General features: G+C 35.9%; 2 protein-coding genes across 11 annotated transcripts in view; one reads left to right on the forward strand and one right to left on the reverse strand.

The window, feature by feature from the left end:
- The window catches only part of RMDN1 (regulator of microtubule dynamics 1), a 14922-nt gene extending 4524 nt beyond the window's left edge, over positions 1-10398 (forward strand). For 2 of the 5 annotated variants that reach the window (XM_064507786.1, XM_064507787.1), the window contains exons 4-10: positions 1599-1758; positions 2469-2558; positions 3267-3322; positions 5095-5182; positions 6937-6967; positions 8156-8289; positions 10250-10398. In XM_064507786.1, the coding sequence (XP_064363856.1) occupies positions 1599-1758; positions 2469-2558; positions 3267-3322; positions 5095-5182; positions 6937-6967; positions 8156-8289; positions 10250-10288 (598 nt within the window). In that variant the 3' untranslated portion in view covers positions 10289-10398. Of the gene's footprint in view, positions 1-1598; positions 1759-2468; positions 2559-3266; positions 3323-5094; positions 5183-6936; positions 6968-8155; positions 8290-9232 lie in introns of all 5 variants that reach the window. The other 3 variants (XM_064507788.1, XR_010388034.1, XR_010388035.1) reach the window with 3 other exon arrangements.
- Positions 10399-13389: 2991 nt separating this feature from the next.
- The window catches only part of WWP1 (WW domain containing E3 ubiquitin protein ligase 1), a 59401-nt gene continuing 48358 nt past the window's right edge, over positions 13390-24432 (reverse strand). For all 6 annotated transcript variants that reach the window (XM_026099758.2, XM_026099759.2, XM_064507783.1 and 3 more), the window contains 8 exons: positions 23284-23443; positions 20353-20486; positions 20106-20246; positions 18673-18793; positions 17440-17544; positions 15873-15969; positions 15487-15559; positions 13390-14326 (listed from right to left, as the gene is read on the reverse strand). In XM_026099758.2, the coding sequence (XP_025955543.2) occupies positions 14227-14326; positions 15487-15559; positions 15873-15969; positions 17440-17544; positions 18673-18793; positions 20106-20246; positions 20353-20486; positions 23284-23443 (931 nt within the window). In that variant the 3' untranslated portion in view covers positions 13390-14226. The remainder of the gene's footprint in view (positions 14327-15486; positions 15560-15872; positions 15970-17439; positions 17545-18672; positions 18794-20105; positions 20247-20352; positions 20487-23283; positions 23444-24432) is intronic.

A 24432-nucleotide genomic window follows, 5' to 3' on the forward strand; every position in this document is an offset into this window, starting at 1 on the left:
AAAAAGGACCCTTGATCTTATCTTGCTGAGGGAAAAGTGGATGAAGTGGACCTGGTTGTTAGCTGAGTGAAGCTGTAGAAGCTGAGGATTAACACTTAGTTTTCACTGCTGTCAGGGAGGGGGTTTTCACTTATTTGCTTTGTTATTTTAAGAATTCCTTAAAATATAATGGAAAAAAATTCAGAATATAACTACACATCGCTAAATAATGAAAGCATGTGGAATTCAGGTATTGAACATTCTTGAGAGTCACTGTCTCTTTTTCATTGATGAACACCTGTTTTTACTTTCTGTTTTCATTTGTCTCCTATTAGGTTTTGTGTCTGAATTCCAAAAGCTTGTATAGTTATGTCATAGCTGTACAAAACATTACTGAAGGCAGAAAATGCGTGGAAAACTTCTTTTAGAGTCCATTCCTTCAGAGCAGACAGGGCATCTCATTCCTCCTAGAGCATTTCTGGAGGAAATTGGCAGTTAGTTGTTTTCTGTTCAGGTTTTTTGTTCTTGCCAAAAAAATGTATAAAGCCTGGAAAACAAAAGGAAGGTCCCCATCTGTAAGGGACAGTATGTCATAACAGTACTTCTTATTCTATGAGGAGTAATGATCCCAGTGACCGTACTTAACGTTTTTGTGACTCAGCTGAAAAATGAGTCTGCTAATTCTGTGTTATTCCATTAACTAGGGCAGGACCGCTGTGCTGTGAGTAGCGACTCAGTTTGACTCCACATAGGAAAAATCTTTCATTGCTATTCTGAGCTTTGAGTAACTAGTTTTGAGAACAGATCTGGGTTTTTATATTTTTGGTTCCAGCTAGTTTTGACTTCAGTATTCCTGTTTACAGGAAAAAAATGTTTTGTAGCCAGGTACCAAGAATTTCTGAAATGCTCTTTAAACTTAATTTAACTTTAAAGTCTTTAGTGGTTAATGAAGATAGTAGTTAAGTTAAAATATAATAAAATGCAAACAGTGTTTCAAAGCAGTATGTTAACAAGATAATAAAACTTCCTCCATACAAAATCCCTTATCGTTGGCTGTAAAGTACCATACACCATTGTGATCTAGTGTTATAAATAAATATGTAAATGTACTGCTTCATGTGGTCATATGGCTGGTCTATGTTTTTTCACTACTGCCCTAGGAAGAATTTCACTATTTAGGTACAACTATAGGGATAAAGATATGTAACATTGTAAACACTGATAGTAAAGATTAATGTCAAATCAACAGAACACTGGAAAAAATACAGTCTAGCTAAGAACAAAGGAGTCATTGTTTTCTTTCTTGTATTTCTAGTGGTACTGTTGAGGTTTTTTTAATCTACATCTTCAAGAAAACAAAGTCCTTTCCTACAGTTATGTTTGCTCCACAGATCAAAGTTGTGTGACAAAGGCATCATTTGACAGTCTGTAATGGAGGGCTTGCATCTGTTTGTTTGCTTTTTTTTTTAACCTTGTGATTGTATAAAGCATAGAATCACAGATGATCCACTATTGTCTTCTTACCCACTTGAGATATGTATTAAGAAATTGATTTGAGACCTTTTGTTGCTTTGTTGCCATTATTATTTTAAAACATTAGTGTTTTTGTTCATAACTAGTGAGGATGCAGAGCTGTTATGGCGGCTGGCACGGGCATCACGTGATCTAGCTCAGCTTAGTAGTACTTCTACAGAGGAGAAGAAGCAACTGGTTTATGAAGCCCTTGAGTATGCAAAAAAGGCACTTGAAAAAAACGAATCAAACTTTGCAGCGCATAAGGTGAGCGAAGCAAAATAACAAAACTGAAATCTTGCTGTCCTTTGATTTCTGACAGTAGAAGCTTGGAACAAATGTCGTTGTTCTGTCTTTCAGCAAACTCCAACACAGTGTAACATTTCAGTTGAGAGTGAGTGAGTCTTTTTGTTACTCACTAACTTGTTTCTAAGATCAGAGTTTGGACTTTTGCAGCTCTGTTTTCTGTACACAGGAAACAGTAATTGGTTAAATGTATTCAGGACCATAAAAAGGGGTGACTGATTAGCTTCATTGCAGCTGGTCTGCTGCTCTGACATACGCTGAAAAACATTTCACACACCCAGCATGCTGTCTCTGTGCACACTAGCAGGTTTATAGAGTTTCACCAAAAAGATTTCAGGCTCTGGTTTCTTTCTGCTTGCTCACGCACTCTGTGTGTGCATGCTCTCTCTCTTGTCTGTTTTTGCCTCCCTCTCTTCATTTCTTCTCTCTGTGCCTATACTCTGGCCAGCAGAGATGCAACGAAGTATAGCCAGTTTTGTTGGCATCTTGGATAAGAGGACGTTGATTCCCTTATCTGTGAAGACTAGCAGGTTGCTCTGCCGCTATTTACACTGTTCGTTACAACTATCATTTGGTTGTTGGTGGTGGTTCTATTTAAAAAAAAAAAGAAAAGTTCACTGTTTGATTATAGTGCTTTTTAAAATATTTTATTTTTGTGCTTTCAATCATAGTGGTATGCAATTTGTATCAGTGATGTTGGAGATTATGAAGGAATCAAGGCTAAAATTGCTAATGCCTTTGTTATCAAAGAGCACTTCCAGGTAAGGTAATGGGGGGGGGGGGGTTGTTTATTGTTTTTTTTTCTTGGCAGCAGGATTAATGTCTAATACATAGGCGATGAGAGCTGTGAACTGATATTCATGAAAATTTGCACGCGTACTTCTGTTCCGATCTCCTGGTGACACTTTGGTTTTCGGGATATTATGTTAATCCTGGATGGCCCCAGCCACAAGAAATACAAATTGGCTCCTGCAGTAAACTGAGTCCCTAGAGAACAGCGTTTGAATTAGCTGAAGTGCTTTTGACACCTGTTAGGAATAAATAAAGTATAGCTGTGCTATTGAGAAATGGATATGGTGGCCATGCCTGTAGCTGTGCATTGTGTATCAATAAGAACAAATACCAGAGAAGAAAAGGGGGCTACTGACTCGGTTTATATCACCAGAAATTATAGCAAATTGTGAACACACAGAGTCTCATGTGAAACTCTTACTCCTACTAAATTTAAGTGCTTTAAATCCACTGGTGTCTTCAGTTATTTGGAGGTGGGCAGATTCAGTCATGCACTAAATAAATACTGTACACCTTGAAATTCTGCACACAGTTAATCTAGCTCAGATAAAAGTCTACATTTATTTATTTTATATATATATATATATATATATATGAAAACATATGCAGATGTATCTATTTTAATCTAAATGTGGCAGAACAACTTTTTACATCTTTGTTTTTTCCCCCGTCACTAGAAAGCCATTGAACTGAATCCAAAAGATGCTACGTCCATTCATCTTATGGGCATTTGGTAAGGTGTTGTATTTTCAAGCAAAAGTTAGCTTGTGACAAAGAAAAAATGTGCCAGATTATAAATCAGCTGAGCAATTTGGAGTGTATTGCAGAAATGCTTGGGATAATTCAGTGGCTTGTAAGTAGCTGATGCAAATGTGAAAACTGTTTGAAAGTGGACAGTAAGTCATGTGTTGAAAAGGTCTGGCTGTTAATTAGACAGTTCAAAAGATGAAACTATATTTGACTTTGTTTCAGTTCTACTGTGTTGAAATGTAACAACTCATTTTGCAGACTTGGAGATTTCCATAGCATACATCAGAGATTGAGTACTACTCATTAGGTAGCAGGTGAAAGACTGGAAGTATAACTTGAAACTGGTTTGCTTGAAACTGGTATTTATTACGTATTAATGAGAGACTCCAGGTACAGTCTTTCCTATTGTTTATCTCAGAAAGAGGCCAAAACTGCCATTGTTTTATAGAATGTCTCTAATATGAGACTGAGAGGGTGAAAATAAAGAGGCCAGGGGACTTGCAGTTTTAAAGGTGGGGTGGGAGTGGAGGAAATCGCAGCTGCCTTTTCTGTGGCTTTTTCTGGACTCTTGAAAACCGGAGTAAACTGCAGCCTACCACTCCCAAATTTTTTTGTTAGTCTGTGAAATTACTCACTTCAGTTTTTTATCATTCACCACTCATTCACATGTGACCTTACCACTACATTAGTCCAAATGTTTGTACACACATGTACACTACCACTTGCATGAGCCTAAAGGTCAGTTTTGAGACAGGATGCATGTTATGCAAAGGTACTTAAGATATCGTTGCATTTGGCATTAAAATATCCCTGTATCATACATTTGAAAGCACTAATTATTGAGTCCCAGGGTTTCTTCATCTGAAACTGGGATTTGGTGTCAGCTGATTCTTGAATTTCCCCCCCTCCCCTTCCCCTCTTTCTAGTCTGTCATGGATTTAACCTGTTGTGTTGGTATTTCTGATAGGACACACCTAATAACAAAACCTGACAGAGGAGGGAATTTCAACTCAGTTTATGTATTGCTGCCCTGCCCCAAAAAGCTACCATACTTGTATTCCTTAATCTTTTACCTCCTCGTATGCTGTTACGCACAGCAAAGAATCAGAAATAATCACTAATCACTGTGCGAGAGTAGTAAGTGTGAATTGTGTTGTTTTAACATTTACCTCAGAGTGTGTTATGTATTTGAAATATTTACCAAATGCGTAATCCTTTAAGCATCTCTAAGACAGGTGACTTAATACTGAGTTGAAGGGAATAGCCTAGAACACAGTGGTTTCTTAGGTCTGTTTTTGTTTCTTTGGCTCAGAATCTTTCAGGAATATACTGTTGTTCTGCTTTTGCATATTAATAAATGAGAAGAAACAAGGTAATGTTGAGGTTTGAGGTCAGCTAGTGGCATGATTCATTGCAAATGTTTTAAAACACTAGCAAATACGCAATAAATAGTTAAAACACTACAAGCAAAATGGCTGTCTCATGGGTAACACCTGAGTCTCCAGTTCTGTCTAAGGCTGTAACAGTTCCCCGAAAGTTGCACAAAAACTTCTTTAGCAGAACTTGGCCACAGTTTTGGACATCTTGCAGTTGTGTTGTATAGTTGTAACAGCTTGCTTACAGAACTTGCAATATGGCTGCAGGTGTTGTGGTTCTTGGTAATAACAAATTATCTGACATTAAGATCTGATATATACAAGTCCAGAAGACAAGAGAAATGTGGAGTGCATATACAAATGTTTCCTTTTACTCCAGGTGTTACTCCTTTGCTGAAATGCCATGGTGCCAAAGGAAAATAGCTGCAGTGCTATTTGCAACACCACCAACCTCCACATATAAAGAGGTACAATATGAAAATGTTTCACAGGTTATCTTCTCCCACCCCAAGCTATTGATACACTTTCACTAACTTTCCTGACAAAGCTGACCTCACTGAAGTTCTTAAAATGAACAATGTAGAGGATTTCCTGTACAAAACTGCTAATGGATTTTGTGAATAGCTGACATCAAGAGTAGCCTAGAATTCAAAAAATAAGCATGGATTTGAAAGTTTACAGCTATCATTAATAAAAGGGGAATGCAACACCACAGTGAGGGACATCTAAGAAACAGATAAAAATCCTGATTTTTTTTTTTCCAGCTATTGCACATCCAGAACAAGAATTTCATGAAAATGGTTTAATGTAATTTGTGCAGCAGAGATTAACAAGCTGTATCTAACTTAGTGTGTTATCACAGACAACATCTATCGCAGATAATCATCTGTACCGCTTGTGGTACTGATGGTTTATACGGTGGTGTTAGATTATGTACTTAATTCTAGTATTCTTATAAAGTTTCCTTCCTTTTCGTGAAATGCAAAAGCTAAAGTAGCTCTGGCTACTCTTTGAGGGCTTTTTTTTTTTGATTTGGGGTTGATTTTTTTTTCTTTTTTGCGCTATGAAAACTTCTAAATACATACTGTTATCAGGCAACCTAAAACATACAGTCCAGATGCCAGTGTTCTAGGGTATCTAATACAGTACATCTGTTGTTTAAACAACTTGCACATACAAAACTGAAATTAAAGTGGCAGTAAGAAAGGTTCTGCAGCTGCTGTAATCTTTGTTTGCTAGTGGAACAACCAACTATTTGGCCCACAATGTTTTGTCTCTTTTAAGGTGTGTGAAGGTGAAGACTCACTAGAAAGTAATAGCGGAAGGCTGCTTGCCTTCCCTGAACAGTCAAGTTCTGATGGAAAAAGAAAGCAAACATGTCAAGCTTGCATGTTTGGCAGAAGATTGGTCTCGGAATACAAAGCATCAGCCAGGATTTTTAATAGTGCAGAATCTTACCATTCCTAGCAACGAGTTCTGCAGTAGAGTGGCTGAAGAAGCAGACTTGTTACAGGATTTGTGGTTGAGCCGTATTGATAACTAACTTCGCAGTTTCAGTACAGACTGTTTTGTAGATACTTCCAGACTTTTTTTTTTCTTTCTTTCTTTCTTTTTTTTTTTTTTTTTTAAGTCCTTTGACAGTATTTTCCTTGTAGTTAGTAACACTGGAAAGAGGTGGGAATGGACTTAAATTTCTGATGTGCATTACGGAAAACTAGCTGAAAAATGTTTTTGATAAATGTTTGTCCTCAAATAGGATACTAACTAGTGTTCCATAGGAATCAGTTCTAGATGAAGTAATTGTCCACACTGGCAATCTGAATAATAAAATTTTTGTTTCATCTATTAAATTTATATATGAGAATTGGCTGGGAGGCACTGCAGATAAACCAGAAGGTAGAAATAAAATTCACAGTGATCTTGACAAGTTGAAGACTGAAAGTACAACATCAGAGTTGTTAGGGAGAAATATCAGGTACTGTACTTACGGAGGAATAATAAACTGTGCAAATACTGGCTGGAGAGTAACTGACTAAGCAGTAGTTCTGTTGAGAAATTTCTGTTTTGATTGCATACTGAATGAGAACCCTCGACAGTATGCTGAACATCGTGGACTGAAAGACAAGTCCCTCTTCAGCTATGTTGAGAATCCATAGGACTTTAGGTGGATTACTGTGTTCCATATACCCTATTTTAAGGAAGATAACCTTACCTTTTACAGGCTCTTCGTTATTTCCACATGGCAGAAGAAGGTAATCTTTGTAGTTTTGTTTGTAAAATGATTTTTTTTAAATGCATGATGACTTGAAATAAAACATTAATTAATGGACTTAATCTCAAAATTTGGCTCCAAATCTCCTGCATACATTTACCTGTAAAAAGATCATGTCAAATATTGGGGGGGGGGGGGGGGTTTGACTGACCTCAGTGGGCCAAGCTCTGCCTCCTTTTCTATAGCTATGAACTTTGTTTGCTGAATTACAAATATAAGGACAGAATATTGTCAGTGGCTGAAAAAAACCTAGCAAGTCTTGCAGTGACTTTGAAAGATTCATTATAGCTTGTGTCTAGGTATCTACCTTCTGTCTACACATAAGTAACTCTGTCTTTAATATAGTAGTCTTCTAAGCATAGACACAGAACTTATTATTGAAGTTAGTGTATATTCTAGACTACAGCAGGTCACACATCCATCTGTTAGGAGATGGGAGCAGGCAGCACTGCTGCTGCAGGGCACTCTCATCTTGACAAAATCTACACTTTACTCAGCTAGTACCTGCCTTTGCTGAGTGCTATTTGGTTATTATACACATTTGTAATTTGGTTATCAGCTTTTTGACTCCTGACCTTAGATCAAACAGCAGAAAAAGCTTGTGCTCTAACAGGCATGAACAGTAGGCAAGACTAGTCTTTTAATAGCAGTCAGTAACCAAAAACAGGTTTCCTAAAAGCAACTTTGTAAACTTCTCCTTAAAAAAATAGAGAAAGCTGGGTACAAACAATCTAAAAGGTGTTTTGTTTTGTTTTTTTTTTCCATGTAACAAAAGCTAGCATCATCCATGTGTACATGATTTGAAGCTAGGAGACATGCCCCTTTATTTTCTGGCAGACACTGGCTAAGCTGGCTGCATTTCTGGTTGCGCCTACTATGGCCACGAAAGCACAAAACTTACAAAGAGAAGCTGTTGATGTTGTGCATAACCTCACTGCTTCCCTGTGGCATAGACTTTCATTTAGTGTGTTAGTTTGTTAACTGCTGGATAACATAACTGTATTTAAGACTACAGTTTAACAAGCAAAACTTTTACATTGGCTTCCTTCTAATCCAAAACTAAAACGGTATTCATCTTTTCTGAAGTAAATGTTTAAAGGAGTGACACTACTGCCATAACTTTGATAGTATGCTGCTCACTATAATTCAAAGCTTTTTTTCTGTACAGCTGATCCCAATTTCTACAGCAAAAACTTGCTCTTTTTGGGAAAGACATACCTGAAGTTAAACAACAAAAAGATGGCTCTCTTGTGGTTAAGCAAAGCCAAGGACTATCCTGCACATACAGAGGAGGACAAACAGGTAGGAAGTTAAGAATTGTAACAGTGCAGTCATGTATTGTAGCCAATGTGTGTGACATTATGGTAGTGAAACACAAAATTACTTCAGAGTAAACTATAATTCAGCAGCTATTCTAGGATTAAATCCAGACACAAAAAACTGTGTTGTGTAATCTGAACACAATAGTTGGAAGTTCTCTATTAATAAGAGTTGTTATTCTTCCTTCTTTGTTCTTTTTTTTTTTTTTTTTTTAAAGTGGTAATAACAGTCCACTCTTAACTACGTTGTTCAAGTTAAAGCAGATAACCTATGGCTACATAAACACAGATTCAGCTTTCCTGTGCCTAAAACTAAAAAGTTAAAAGTCATGTTTTAAAAAGAGCTGAAGAAAACCCCTTTAGTGGAATCACAGTAAGAAGAAAGCATGGACATATCAAAACTTGCTGGATCCATAAAATCTAGCATTGCATTTCTTTCTAGGCATCTAGGGAGAGATTCAGCCTGAGTTGAGACAATTGGAGGTAATATACTTTTTGCAGCAGTGCCAGCTGCCATGAGACACTTGCCTTTTTGAACTGTTCAGAAGGATCCTGGTTTGAACAGACACAGATTGGTGTCTACTTCCTACCTACATGCATACAGTGCTGCTAGAAGGCTATTAAGACTTGTTCGAACCTAGCACTGCATTGAGTATAAACCACAGTAATTGTAATCATTTTCAGTAAACAAGTAATTCTGGTAGCATCAGGACTAACAAAGTCTGATTTCCCATTGGTTTTTCTGGTTAATTGACTTCTAATTCACTTACCATAAAGCTGCAGTGTGAGATCATGCTTTAACTGTTACAGCAAACATCAAAATAAGTTTTGGCATTCTGAACATCCTGATTGTAAGGAACACTTCAGTTAGATTTTGTACTTCAGGTATCAGAAAAAACACTAGTCAAGTTTTCCCTCCTTTGCAGATTCTCTTGTAAGGCTCAAACTGATTGAAGTTTCTCCCACAAAGAGTGAGATCCTTCAGTAACCTCTTTCAGTAGAAATATGAGTAAAGGTTCCTTTCATCTACTATTTTGGAAGATGTGTAGGAATTCAGTAGCTTAAAGAAGTAGTGGTCTCAGGTATGTATGGAATTAGTCAGTTCCTTCAACAGTTATGAATTGGTAGGATCACTTGTTTCTCACATGCATCCAGAAGCCTTACTTCCTTTAGGAACCAGGCAAAAAGCCAGTAGGAACTTTTGTGCAATAGCTAAGCTGTTAAACCACTCATTTGCACCAGCAGTTGTTGGACTTCTGGTACAAACTTGTATTTCCTAGAAGGGTATGTAGCTGCTGAGATAGGTGGTACACTCTCCATTCTCTGTGTTACACAGCAAAATTCATTGGTGTCACAAAGGTGAGAACTAGACTTCACAATCCAGTAACACAAACTTACCTGTGCAAAAAAACCTGGAATTCTTGTCTCTGCATTTGGCATATAAGCAGATGCTCAGAACTTTTCTCCTTTATCTCCAGTGCATGTCTTACATTGTCTGCACTGCTTATGTAATATTTAGCTTTTTAATATTGATGTTAGAGATGATATTCAGATTTTCTTAGGTTTTACACAGAACCCCAAGGTAGGGGGAGCCTCAGAAACTCACACTTCTCCATTAGCTGTTGTCTAGTTCCAAAAACCCAAGGTCAGTTAGGGCCAGAAACAGCATAACTCACACACTACTGTTTGACTGTAGCAAAGTAAGAGTTCATTGTCTGTGTTCAACCCAAATAAACTTACTAAAGTAAATTACTACACTTAAGGCACTGGTTTTAAGTTTTATTTCCATTCATGATCATGTTGAGCATCTTAAACTACAGAAAGGGAACTGACTTATCTTAGGAGGGTACTAATTTGTAGACTGCTGTGAAACATCTGGGTGACTGGAAGAGCCTTTACCTATACAGCATTCTTTTCTTACTACTCTGTTCTTTTCCTTTTAGGTACAGAAAGAAGCTTTGGAGCTGCTTAATTCTATATAACAAGAAAGAAGATACTGGGGATTCAGTACCTCAGGTGTGACCAGTGTGGGGTGGAGGGAAGAATATGACTTCTGTTCTGTTGAATCCATTTATTAAAGATGTAGCCTGAACTTGCTCTGTCTGTCTCTTGTTTCAGTTAACTGTCACACAGTTCTGTTTTATTACATGATCTTGTCTGTTGACATACAGGGCAATAAAGGGCTTCATCGATGAGTAGCTGGGGAGAGACTAGGACATAGGTTGCATATTTTCCAAGTTAAATTTCTACATTGCTCAGCTACAAGTTGTTAGGTATAAGGAATAATAAGAAACAGGAACTTTAAAGAAAGGAGGTATAGGGCCCATTACTTAACTCTAAAGCTGCAACTCATTTCTAGAGCATTATCCTTCCTCTGTGATTCAGTAACCTTTGATAGTACTATAATGTACATGCACACTTTTAGATACTCTTACAGACTGAGTAAGGCTGCATAAGCAAACTTAATTCCTGTACACTGAACTGCCAGAAGGGGTAAGAAGAGCAAAAACAAGCAAACACAAAGGGTAAAGCAGGAACCACTTGCAAATCCCTTTGCCTGCTACTGCAGCAACTGCAAGCAGCAGATTTTGTGAAGTCTGATCATGTTTTGCATTTTGAGAGGATGTGAATTCTGGGAGTTCAGTTGGCAAGCCATGCCTGCTGGACATACACCATTCTTCTCCTAGATTATTAGGACAGCAGGAATGCATATTCCTAATACATTAGAAAGGCAGGGCTAAAAATGTTGAAATGGATTAAGGAGTTCACTTGTAAAGATAAAGTTACCATTCTTGCTAATATTTGAGGTTAACTTTTTTTGTGGAATTTCATGCTAAGCTAGATACCCAGCACAGAAAACTTGCATCATGAATATTCACAGATTTTCCAAAAATATATTCCAGAAAAATAGGACCTTATCATGAAAAAATGTTAAACATGCATGGTATTAGCAGTAGCAAGTCTAGCCATCTAGAAGCACATTGCAATCTATAGAGGAGGAAACAGATGCAGATGTAGGGAAGACAAATTGGTGAGGTCACCATGCCAAGCTCACTCCAAGTCAGTAATAAAAATTCACAGCTGAGAGGCAGTCTAGTGTTTTAAGTCTGGCCTCAAATCATGAAACTAGTTAAAAGATGGTTTTCTCCACTACAGTAAAATAAAATATAAATTCTTATTCTTAATGTAGGACATCAAAATGAAGTATCAATATTCTGAATTCCAGGGGTGGATGACGCATAATGTATTAGAGATGCTGGCACAGATTCTTCAAACTCATACACTTAGAAAACATCTGCCATTCACAAAATCACTTCTAGTAGGCTTGTTGCAGTGACACCTTCTGCATCTTTTCTGCTTTGAAGAACAGCATCTGCACAAAGAGGAAAGCTATCCAGGTACCAGGTAAAGATCTTTAGGAGTTTAGAAAAGAGCGGCTGATTATTTGCTTGCAGGAAGAAAGGAGCAGAATGAAGCAACTATGGAGTAGCTCCCTTAAGGGAACTAATGAGATATCACTTATCTGATGCAGTCTTCACTGCTTTCCTCTCTTCAGACCTCTTTTCCTCCCTCTCCTCAAGTACAGCTGAACTTTGAGAAATATGGATGGGAACAGAAAAGAAAAGTTTCAGTGCATTATTACTGAAATTTCTGGTTCTGGAATGTCCAACTTAAAACATATACACACACAGAGCAGTACATAAATTTTCCCTTTTTTCTTAAGAGCCAAACTTATAGTCAGTCCTTTGAAGCCAGTTAATAGATCACATACTAATATACATGTACAGAAGGCCACACGTTACTTCATCCTCATATCCACAGGAAAAACTGCTGCAATTATGAGACAGCTAAAATCACCAAAACAAATCAAGTACATTTTTGCAATGTGCTGTCTTTTTTTTTTTTTTCTTTTATTTTGTTCACTTACTCACAGATTCACAAGATTCAGCAGCTGGTAGTGGGTCACCAAGTCATTCATTAGTGCAAATTCAGAGTTCAACTGTATGACATTTAGCCCTCTTAATCATTTTTCAGGTAAACCACACAAACTTCTGCTGCCCAGCCTTTGAGTTTTTGGTTTGTTTTAAAGCTTCCTCCGTTGTAACTGGCACAAATCATAATTTAGGTGGATTTACACTTGAAATTAATTTAATGATATATGCATGAAAATGGTTTTACAGGATATATTTGGTATAGTATGAAAAACTCTCAAATGGTGGAAATTTCTGAAACTCTTAGGGAAAGTTGATGTAATATAGCAGTCTGTTGGGCCAGTTATACTGCTGCTGCTATCAAAGCTATTTACAAGTTTTCAGCTCCACAGTAAACTGCATTTGGAATGCGAAGCCTCAGACAATCCAATATGTAGAAAAATAAAATTTTGGCAGAATTCAGTTGCTGTTTGGAAAGATACAAGAACAGATATACCAGTATTCTTTCTGCATTTACACTTTTAACAGTGCAATATGATATGTTACAGAAGTGTTTTTAATCATTCTAAGATCATTTTCATGTGTGTACAAAATTTTGTAAAAGTTAAATGTAATGAATTTACAGTTAATATTTAAAGCATAATACAAATGATAATTTTAAACATGTTTTTTACTCTATAATAGGAAGCACAGTTTGCTAAAAGTAGCATTTAATATAATTCATGAGTAAGGTTTTGTGATTTTGTTACACATCTTTGCAGTTCAGCAAATGCCCTCAATACCAGTAAGACAAATTTTAAGATCATTTTATATTACTGTGCACTTAGGACAAACTTGGCCTACATAAAAGAATGACAGGTTTTAGACATACTTAATTCATATACATCCGAATTTCTACTAGAACTTAAGAGGGATGGAGATATTTAATACTTAATAAAAACACTTTTAACTGTGCAAAGCTTATGTAACTTTCATTTGGGTTTACTAGATCCAGTAATTGAAACAGAACATGAACAAACAAAGCAGCAAAGTTCACATTACCTTTTGTATATTCTTATATCTCAATTTACATTAATATTTTCTATGAAGTTGTAAAAAGGACATCACATTGAAAAAGGAAAAAAAAACCTGTAAGACACCAGACCAAAGAATGAATGTATAATAGTTTCTCTTTTATTATTATTTTTTTCTTTAAAGATTACCTAACATCCTCGTGGCAATAACCCAAGGTAATATGTAAACAAATTTCAATGCTGCTCAAATGAATTAAAATATTCTGTTCAGCTCCTACAATAAGTCAGAACAGTGGCACCAATTGCTTTCAACATGAAATCACATTCATCTTATTGTACATGACTCTTGTGCAAGTCATAAAGGCTTTATTCATGACCTTGGCTACATCAATGTAGTAGAGAGAGGGATATATCAGCTATTTATGTATTTTAAAAAATTACACTGACAGAACAACATATTCTGTCATCTCAAATACCAGCAGCATCTTTCTACATATTTAGGATACGTTTGGCCTAAGCCTTTAACTCCTTTTAGAACAGCCATGCAATAAAACAAACTTTGAGATGTTAAGAGAGAACATAGAGCAGTTTAAACATTTTTCTGAATAATAAAGCCAAGATAAAGCAAATCCAGGCCCTTTTAAATGGCTGCAGTGTTTCATACACTTAAAGCTCTATAAAACTAGAGCCCATTAGTATATATATTTATATTTTTTATATATATCTTAAATAAGTCTTTTGTCTGCTTTCAAAATTTATGAGGGGGGTTTCTGGTCATTTGGAAGGGCAATAAATAAAAGTAGAAAAGGCTGAACTGTTTTGCATATCTTTGTGGAAGAACGGAGAACAATTATACTTTTAGAGTTCCAGAAAGATCACTGTACAGAACAAACAGCTTATATACAATTAAGTGTGCAATTTTAGTTGGCTGGGCCTTCTAATATGCAAGATCTCCTTTTTGACCAGAAGCCACTTCTACTCTTGACCAAATCCCTCTGTTTCTTCAATGGCAAAGAGCAGCTTCTCTTTTAGTTGTTCATAGCTCTTATATGGTGGCAAATCCAAACGATTAAAACTGAACAGAAAAAAAACAAATACTTGGTAAGTTTATCTGTCCCTGTAGAACATCACAGAACTCAACTACTATGGCAGGAGTTAAAAATGTTCTGATCTAACAATTAGACGCTAAGAAATGGGAATCAGTGGGATCTCACTGCTTTGTCATTTCTATGAACAGTTGAAAACACATTTTAGAGGAATACTTTAAGGAAAAAAAGGCTGTTATCACAACAGATAGAAAACAGAATCTTTGAAGACTAAAGAAAACCCAAGATACAGAGAAATACAGTATTCAGAAAAGGAAATGTTAACCATGGAATTAATGTCATCCTAATTTGACAAATCTGCTAATTCAGGTGCAACCATGAAAAAACTCAAGTTTTCTCCTTCCTATGTATGCCTAGAAAAAGTTTTTCTTCCTTTGACTTTGCCCTAACAGATTTCTGACACGTTTCTGTCTCATTCTGCCTTGTCCCCAAGATTATCTTAGACAATGTTTAACTGTTGTACTCATCACTCAGAAAAACAGCACCAGTTAGAGAAAATGGTAAAACAGAGGACCCCCTGCAGCAAATAGTTAAAAAACATTACAAATATTACTGTCATGGGGTTGCCAAATGAAGGCATGTTCCTCTTCCACAGACACAGTCTATATAGGAAACTGATCACTGTATCTGTTGCATTAGTTTGGAGTACAAATGCTGAGCAAGTAATCTGAAGTCTGGAAGGAGAAGGGAGACAGGTCTAAAATGAACTTGTTCTAAACATTTACTATGATTTCTTTCACAATAATTTCTCTCGTGACTATATAGTTACATTTCATAATGTTACCATATAATAAGCGTATTTAATAGCTATATATAAACCTGACAACTACATGACTTCTACTCAGTTATTTGATATTCTTTAAGCTAAAGAATTAGGGAACAATCTCTCAGTTCTATGCGAGAAGGATTTTAATACTTTTGATGTATCTGATACTGACATTGTACAATGCAATAGCAAAACATAAGAATAAGGGAGCCAGTAGATCTTTCAATCCCAGCATCTCAGAGCAGTCAAAGAAAACGAAGATAGAGATACCTGATTCAAATCAGATTTCATTTGATTTGTTAGAATGCAAGACCAGAAGAGAGAACCACTAAAGGTACAGAAAGTCTATATATAACAACTCACCAAGTGTGACTTCTTGGTAACCAGGTTTCCTTACCAACTTTTTCGATGCAGAATTTCTGAGGACCATTACTTCCTGGAAAAAAGATTTAAAAAAATGCTATCTGTTCCTTTTAAGTAGTACATGTTACAGAAGACACAGCTCAGACAGAGCAGACAGAACTCATTATGTGCTACTCAACATTACATAAATGTGAACATGCTGTTCGTAGAAATGAGCTCATTTCCTAATCATTTAGGAATGTATTCATGGGACTTCTCCTGACACAAAAGACCTAGGTCCAAGCTGAGGTACATGAAGTGCCTGGTATCTGTATGTCTCCAGCATGGTTCATTTGCAAATGGAATAGTTACAGTATGAATATCCCAGTAACCTTTCTTTCACTTACCCATAAGTTCAGCAAATCCTCCCAGTGGTAATCGGCAAGTGCCAGTAACAAACTGCAAAAGTCGCATGCGAACCTCGTTGTCTGTCTCTTTTACAAACTAGATACAGAAATTCAAATTACTTAATAAAAATCTCAGGCATTGCTCAAGAAAAATAAAAACCCCACAACATCCTTGAAAAAATATAACTCCATTAAAAAAAACACAGCACCTTAAGAACAGTACATCATTTTCCATTCTGGTAAAATAGGGGGTGAGAAGACACTGATTTCAGATTATGTACTACCAACTGTTACAAAATGAAGACTGGCAACACCTTAGTAAATAACAATATACAAATAACAATAACTCAGTATGCTTATCTCTTTTATTCAACACTAAAATATAAAGTATGGCCATGAATTAGTATTGCCATTTGGATTAAACTTGGCAATAGCCTGTTCATGGGCTCCAGGTATTTCGAGGCTTAACTGCTCTCTGCACATAACAGTCTCAGCGAGAGAGACCACTACCCATAACAAGTGTTATCATTTGATAAGGAAATTTACTGCAGGGAGGGGAGGAGAAGGAAAAAGAGGGAAGACTGACAATATCTTAATAAGAAAAGGCAGCATCAATGCTGTTAGAAGTTTGACTCAGAAAAGTCAAAAATGAGTATTTTTGCTTTATAAAAGTTGAAACCATATTCAAGTTGCATGAATTTCTGGTTAACATACTTTCAGTAATGAGCTGCTTAATTTTTTTTCCCCTGCTAGATCATATCATTATATCTTGCATTATTCTGAAAATGCAATAATTTAAAAAGTAGTTGATTTGCACCATTTTTTTCTAATGATTTTGTTTAAAGCATTTCTAAAATCATTCTGATTTATCACAAGACAGGAAATGCCTAGCTGTGACTTCTTCTCTTTACGGAAATTTGGAGCAATGGGAACTTGCGTAACATTTTTCTGTTTTTCTGAAAATATTTCTTAGACAATTCCATTAAGCTGTCAGTAATAATCAATCAATGCTAGAGTGGCAGTTTATATTACAATAACCATAAATAATACAGGGCATTTTATATGTGCACATGCACTTAAAAGGACATTTGAAGGCTGGTTGCTGCTAACAATACCAATAATTGCACTGTAGTATAATCAGTAAGAAGGACAAGATATAGAAAAAATATTCATGACCCAGCCAGCCAATAATGATGCAGGTATCTCCTTGCCATTTTCCACCCTACACAGTGCTCCCTGACAACAAGCAGGAGAAAGGAAGCAGCAAGGGCCTTCATTCAGATGGCTTCCCTTCACTCCAGGTGTGTTATTTGTATTAGAAAACAAAACAAAAAAAACAAGCAAGTTGTAAATTTTCTGAACTTAAGGAAAAACTTCCTTACTATGAGGGTAATAGAGCACTGGTACATCTCACCCAGAAAGGTTGTGGAGATATTCAAAAGTCACCAGGACATAGTCCTGGGCAACATGATTTAGGTGACTCTGCTTGAGCAGGAGGGTTGGACTAGATGATCTCCAGAGGCCCCTTCCAACCTCAACCATTCTGTGATTCTACTGATCAACATACCTGCCAGAACCAAATGATCTGCTTGCTATTCCTAGTATAATGACGATAAACGGTGTTCCGCTGCCAGTCTGCTAGATCAACCTCTTGCATACCACAAAGCATAACCTAGAAAGAGAATAATTATTTGACTACATACATATCTATACACATATATTAAGAGCTGGTTCTGTTTTTATTACTCTCATGAGAGATACAGAAGTTTGTGTTCCAAATGAAGAACTGGTAATTTTTTTTGATTTTATTCCACAGTTAGACTCTTCTTTACCTCCTTTAGAGAATCTTGTTTAGTTTATAGAAGAACCGTTCATGTTTTTAAGTGGTCTGAAGGCACTGCATACCAGAAATTTCCAGTTACTTTCGACTAATAATTCAATAATAAAAGATATTAACTTCCCCATTAAAACCTCGCTCCATATTCCAAGATGATGACAACTACATTGCTACTACCGCTACTTAAGGTAAAAGGCAGTGAAGAGTGCAAGTCCGCAAAGTAAGAGAGGCTACAAAAGCTGAAGGTGCTAAAAACAAAGCCTCCTAGACAACTGAGCTTTCAGGACACTGTTCATTATACACAAGGAATCTTGGCAGGTCTCTCAGAAACAAGCCTAGCACTGCAAAGCCTTTTGTCCCTGTCCCAAATCACAACCGCCAAACATAGCATAGGTCAGACTGATGGTTAAATAAACATGGTGCAACTGACTCTTGTTACTGGCCCTTAGGTTAACATTTTGAGGACCTGCAAAATCCATACAATTTTCTGTCCTGAAGTTTAATAACCCTAAGTAGCTATCCTACAGCAGGTATGTGAAACTAAGCAATTGCTATACACCAGAATCAATTTCTGTGCAATCTGTTAAAGGTAATTGTATCCATCTATCAGAGAGGGAAAAGTTTCTGAAAACTAACCAATTTATCTGTGATCTCACATTCTGATCTTTTAATGGAATGTTACAAAACATATTCCAGAACTAAGGATTGAATCTAAAATTCACAACTCCTGGACGATATAGAACACATTGAATAAAGGTACCAGCTTTTGGTCACAATTTACTCCCATCTCTCCTGTTAGATTCTTCATGTTCCACAAGCTGTCAAATGTAGCATACTACAGATGAGAGATTCAAGCTGACCTATCCATTTAATCATCCCATATATACATCCCTTCTCTAAAGGTAAAAACTTTGAATTAAAAAAAAAAAAAAAAAAAAAAAAAAAAAAAAAAAAAAAACTCGCCTCCAATTCCTTCTCATCAAAATAGTGTAGCCATTGTAGGGGAACAACTTCGTTAAAACCATCAAGAAAAGCTTTGGTTTGTTCTCTAACTCCCCGAGAAAATCGCCACTCTGCCATTAACCTGGGAAGGGAAAAAAAACAAGCATAAATTAAATATCAATTAGCAGTCAGCATGAAAAATTCCAACATGCATCACTCTGTACACATTAAATTACGGTAACATTCCCTTCAGTTTCACTTTCTTACATCACTGTGATTCCATAGCCTATAATGGACTTAGCATATTGATACTATCACAAATCTCCAGACTCAGACCAACAGTAACAGTATCTAGATGAACTTAGGTTACATTTCCATTTCCAAAAATACATTTTTTTATTATTATTAACCTTTCACTTACCAGAATTCATCAGCCTTTTAATATAAAGGCTGCTGCTTGGGCATTACTATTTTGTTATGGCAAAATGTCTTCTATCTTATAAAGCATGCATAATCTTACTCTTTTGGTGAAAGAAAAGTTTCCACTGATTTTAAGATATTTTGTTCTTGAGCAAAAAAGTGTAGGCAGAAAATAATAAAAAATACTGTTGGTTTTAATATCTGTAACTATGGTTGCCCAATACTTCCACAATTATAAGATGATTTCCAACTTCAACAGACAGTAGTCATTTTCTATTTGAACATCTGATTTATGCTAAGATTCAGAGGAAGGAAGATGTAATGGTGTTTTAAGTTCCAACTCAAATGGTCAAACCATTTCTGAATATAAAAAAGTTTGAACATAGATATAAATATATACAGTAGAGACTATGTCAATGAGAAGCTAAATGCTGTTAAAGTGGGAACTTTATATGCAGCATGGGGATATGTACTGTAATACAGAAAGGGACCTATGTACGTGTGCTTTTGAGATTGCATTGAATATACATATCAGAAGTATAAGTTCGGAAAAGGAAAGGCAGTGGTAAGGATTAGCAGAGAAGGTAGCACAAAGAGCACAACAGAACAAGAAGAAAAACTAGTTTAAGTCACACCACATTATACATCATTCCTTAAAATCTGGATTTCAGTTTCTACAGTGACAGCAACCTACAGAACAGCTGTGAAATCCGCTGTCAGAGGCATGTCTTCTGTCCACTGAGCTTGTTACCCTGAAGTTACTTAACATCGGTTTGCTCATTTTCAGTTTCACCTGTTCTCTCTCATTGAATATGTAATAATAGCACAGGTGACCATTTCCCTATCAAGTCTTTTTTGGGGGAGTGGAACAGAGGGAGGGAAGAGGAGAGAAATCAAAATATATACATGTATCATGTGTTAACACACCACTCCAATCACTGTCCCGAAAGCTACATCATACAAAAAAACAAAACATACTGGGACAAAAAAAGAATACAGCTACATAAGAAATATTGAACACTTTTTTTTCCTACCCAATATATTCTTCTTTGTTCTCCTCAGTTACCAAGATATTTGAACCTCCTGATTTCAGCTCATGTGAGGTTACTTTTCCCAAGAGCTCCATGTCCACACAGAAGTACATTTCCAAGTTACACTCTTCAATGTTGTTATCCCTGAAGGATGGAAGAAAAAAAAAATTAACAATAAATTCTAAACAAGCAAACATGTTAAAAAAAAAAAAAAAAGCTATAAAACATCAGCAAAAACAAATCTACAAACCTTATCCAAATTAGGGAGTTGTAAAATTCAGTATCAATAGATTCTAGGTCCTTAATAGTAAGTTTCTTGCTCAGCATTCGTTTGTAGAAAGGCAGAGAAAAACCAGTGTCAATAAATTTTCCATGAAACAATGCCTGTTAAACAGAAAGAAAGCTGTTTATATTGAATTCCTGACTGTATTGAAATATTTCAAGTCTTTAATTCTTCTTATTTTCTTTCTCCTTTCAATAATAAAAAAGCACCAAGTAGCAGTAGCAGCTTGGTATTTAAAAAGAATGAAATGTGAAAAACGGGAAGAAAGAAAACACAACTAATTAAGCTAACCATATGCATCAATACAAATTGGAAATTCTTAGATTAGAAAAAAAATCTCAAAAAAGGATAAAGTCTATGAAAAAAGGAAATTACTAAGTTTCATCCTGGTTACGTGGATAGGTATACATACCAACTGTTATTTGATCCTACTTGGGCAGGATTTTTTACTTCTTACAGCCATCTTGCAAAATCATCCTTCAGATAGTGCTACTGCAGCTTGCGAAAAACAATTAAAATGCAAGCACAGACTGCTTCTGAAAGAGCCCTGGTGATCGTTTTCTTTATAGGTGAATTGTAACAGATTTGAGAAACAAAATTCTCCCTTCCATTCCAAAGTCAATTTGAAAATACAAACATTGGTCGCACTTGTCTTACCACATATGTAAAAAGGAGGCACTGCATTGTATATACGTGCACAATGTTAACCTCTATAATACTGCCTCTATGCTTTGAAATTTGACAGAGCAAGTTACTACAATGAAAACATTGATGTTTCTCATCCTGATCCATTATACATCATTCACTAAAATACACCTTTAAAAAACTCATCCTAAACATAGGCCATGAAGTGCTTTTACTGCTTCTCTCTCCTTACAGCTGAAATTCTATAAGCAGATGAGTCAATCTAACAGCCTGTTTCCTCCAGAAAAAGGCAAGGTTCCATCTTTTTTCACCACCTTCTAATCTCCACTTTAGAACCTACTCCAGCATGCATTTTCTTCTGCTTTAGAGATCTCAAAAAGGTTCCCAAAGGGCCTTTTTTAAGTAAGTCTCGACTTCTCATGGGAGAGGTAGCTGACAGAAGCAGACAAACTAAACGGCGACTGCAGTATCCAACCATATGACTTTCTACTTTTTTGCAAAAAGTAAGCTCTTAAATCATGTCATTTAATATCCACGGTAATCTTACAGCAAAATATCAAAGTTGCAACAGTGAACCCTGTTTAACAGTTTTTTTTATTGTAAATAATATATTTAATCTTTACATTCAACCCAGTCTCAGTGGCAAATGTCTGTTGATATTTCAGTATTCAAAACCAAAAGAAATCTTTATGATCAGAAAGTCACAACTGTTTTACAACTGTAAGCAGGCCAGGAACTACAACTCCATTTAAAAAGACAACCTAGAATCCTTAAAATGATTCACTCTCGCATTACCATCTGAGCTATTTTAATGACTACAGGGTATTCCAAAAAGTACAGATAACTTATACTGCAGGCAGTATTATCCATTATAATCCATGAAATAATATACCCAGACTTTGGAACTGACCACGTTAGACACCATTACATTGGTATTTCCCTCAGTGAATTTAAAATAAAAATACAAAAAACCTCAAGAAAGAAGAGTGTGTCTTTTTAAAGACCTTAAAACATTGTAATTTGTTCTTCCCTACAATCTATAGTTCACATGAGGTAGTTTTCCTAAAGTTAACAGATAGGTGTAGTTCAATTATGGATTTATCTTATGTCCAGGAACAAAATCCTTGACTAAAATAAACAGAATTTAGCTCTAGGATGTAATCTGCTTTACCACGGCTACCCGTTACATGGCATTACAGCTTGCTGAGGGTTCTAAAAGAAAAAAAAATAATGGCAGCCTATTGAAAGTGTTAACCCAGTGAAATCAGTTTTCCATGGCAACATAGAAATAGTGAATTTGGCCATAAAACCCTTGAAATCAGAGCTGTTACCACCAAAAGTGAACAATTTATGTTTCATGAGCAGCTATAAGAAAAGCTCCCCCAAAAATCCAAAACCTAAATTATTTTAAATCTGAAAGAATTTTTTCTGCTTAAGTTACACTTTGCTTGTATTTACTCCATCTAACTTCATGCAAGAAACCTTAATGACAGAAGGAGGAGACAAAATCTTCAATCTACAAACACACTTTTATCTACTCTGTTTGGTTTCACCATGTTGTGAGATGTCCCTGAAGGCTACTTGTAGATATCATGATGGTTATGGAGAAAGATGACTGTATCAAGAGATGTAAGAAAAGAAACATGACAAAGCAAAACTCCATTGAAGAAACTTGGCTCACTGATACCAGAAGTAGTAATGACACAACATACCTGTTAGCTTTTAGTTAAAGTGAAACCTGATGGCAGAGAAGCAGGAAACTATCAGCTCCCTGCCAACTTTTGCTCTCCCCAGTATATGACCTTTGTGTCCAAGTATATGTGTGTGGATTAAGGCTTACTGTACTCTGAAAAACATTTTTGATTCCATTTTTCGATTATAGTAATGTATATACTAAGTCTAACTTAGAAGGCTTTTGAGGAAAATACTAATCACATTTTTCAGAGAATCAGTATTCAGACACTCAATCAGGCATGGAAGAAAACAGCAGTCTGCATGAAGTACACATATCTAATTGATAACAATATATTTTTATATTAAATTTCATATTAGATTTCATCATCATTCCAGCAAGTTTCAGTGTGTAAGAGACTTAATTCTCGGAAAATGTTTTAGGTCTATAGCCTTACACACCTTAATCTTTTATTTATTAAGAAATTAAAAGAATCTTTCCAAAAAAATGTGAAAACAAATACTACTCAGGAATAAACTTACAGCTACAGCAAACAATAAAACCTTTAAAATCTAACCTACCATGGCAATAAAGCGCCCAATGAAACAGAAATATGAAAGATGATCAGGATTGATTGTTGATGCTGGATTTATCTGCAGGCAATAGTTGCTCTTGCCAGCATATTCAAATAGGCAGTACATAGGGTTCAGTACTTCATGGGAAAGCAAGAAAAACCATTCTCTAAGGAAAAAAAACATGTATACACATAAAAACATCAAATACAGATGTTTATCACCATTCCCCTCAGGTAACTAGCAAAATGATCTAAACATATGCAAACTTAGAAAAATAATATAAACAGCATTATATTATAATCACAGAATAATATATGGAATCATATACTTCTTAAATATAAAAAAATTCCACCATTAAAAATGCTAATGTTACAAATTCATGGTTTCCAGAGTTCAGAAAGGGTTGTTAAAACTGTCACATTTAGCATGTTCCTCACAGCTCAGGTTTTTGCTGGGTAGGGTTCTAGCTAGAACTGGCCACAGGACATAATACCAGACCGTTTCTCTAAACACAATGTGCCGAATTGGACAGAGCACTGAGTTTAGCATGCTAAGAGACAGGAGGACAAATCAGGTGTGTCAGCTTGCTATAATTGTATCAGTGCAGTATTACATTAGCAAGTCAGTACATGAACATTTACTCAGTGTCATTTAACTGTTCTCAACTAAAGTTACAATGAGATCCTTGCTGCTTCTCAATTTCACTTCCAAAACCTTAGCCAAGACTTATTCCTAAGGCTATGAAACTATAATGTATACACATTTTTGTTATTTATTTATTCTGCTGAATTCTGTGACTAACACTGTTCAGTTTAATGCTTTTAGTTGGAATAGTTTGGAATACTTGGTTTCTCTGGAACAGATTCCTTGAACTCTCTTGGTTCTTGTCTTATGCACAGTGTCAGCATCATACGGACACTAATCAACCAAAACCTATGGATTTCTACATTTATATTTTTTTCTCCATTTATATTTTACTATGTTAAAAAGGAATTTTGTTTAAGTTACAACAACAAAATACCCTTACATTAAAAAACAGGAAAGAAAAATTCTCTCACTTTAACTACTTCTAGCTCCCTGAATCTGCAGTAGAACTGAAATTTTCATCATCAGTAATATTTGAGCTATGTAACTGGCAGCATGGTTACTCTCCAT

Source organism: Dromaius novaehollandiae, chromosome 2 (assembly GCF_036370855.1).
Source record: "Dromaius novaehollandiae isolate bDroNov1 chromosome 2, bDroNov1.hap1, whole genome shotgun sequence".
Taxonomy (NCBI): Eukaryota; Metazoa; Chordata; class Aves; order Casuariiformes; family Dromaiidae; genus Dromaius; species Dromaius novaehollandiae.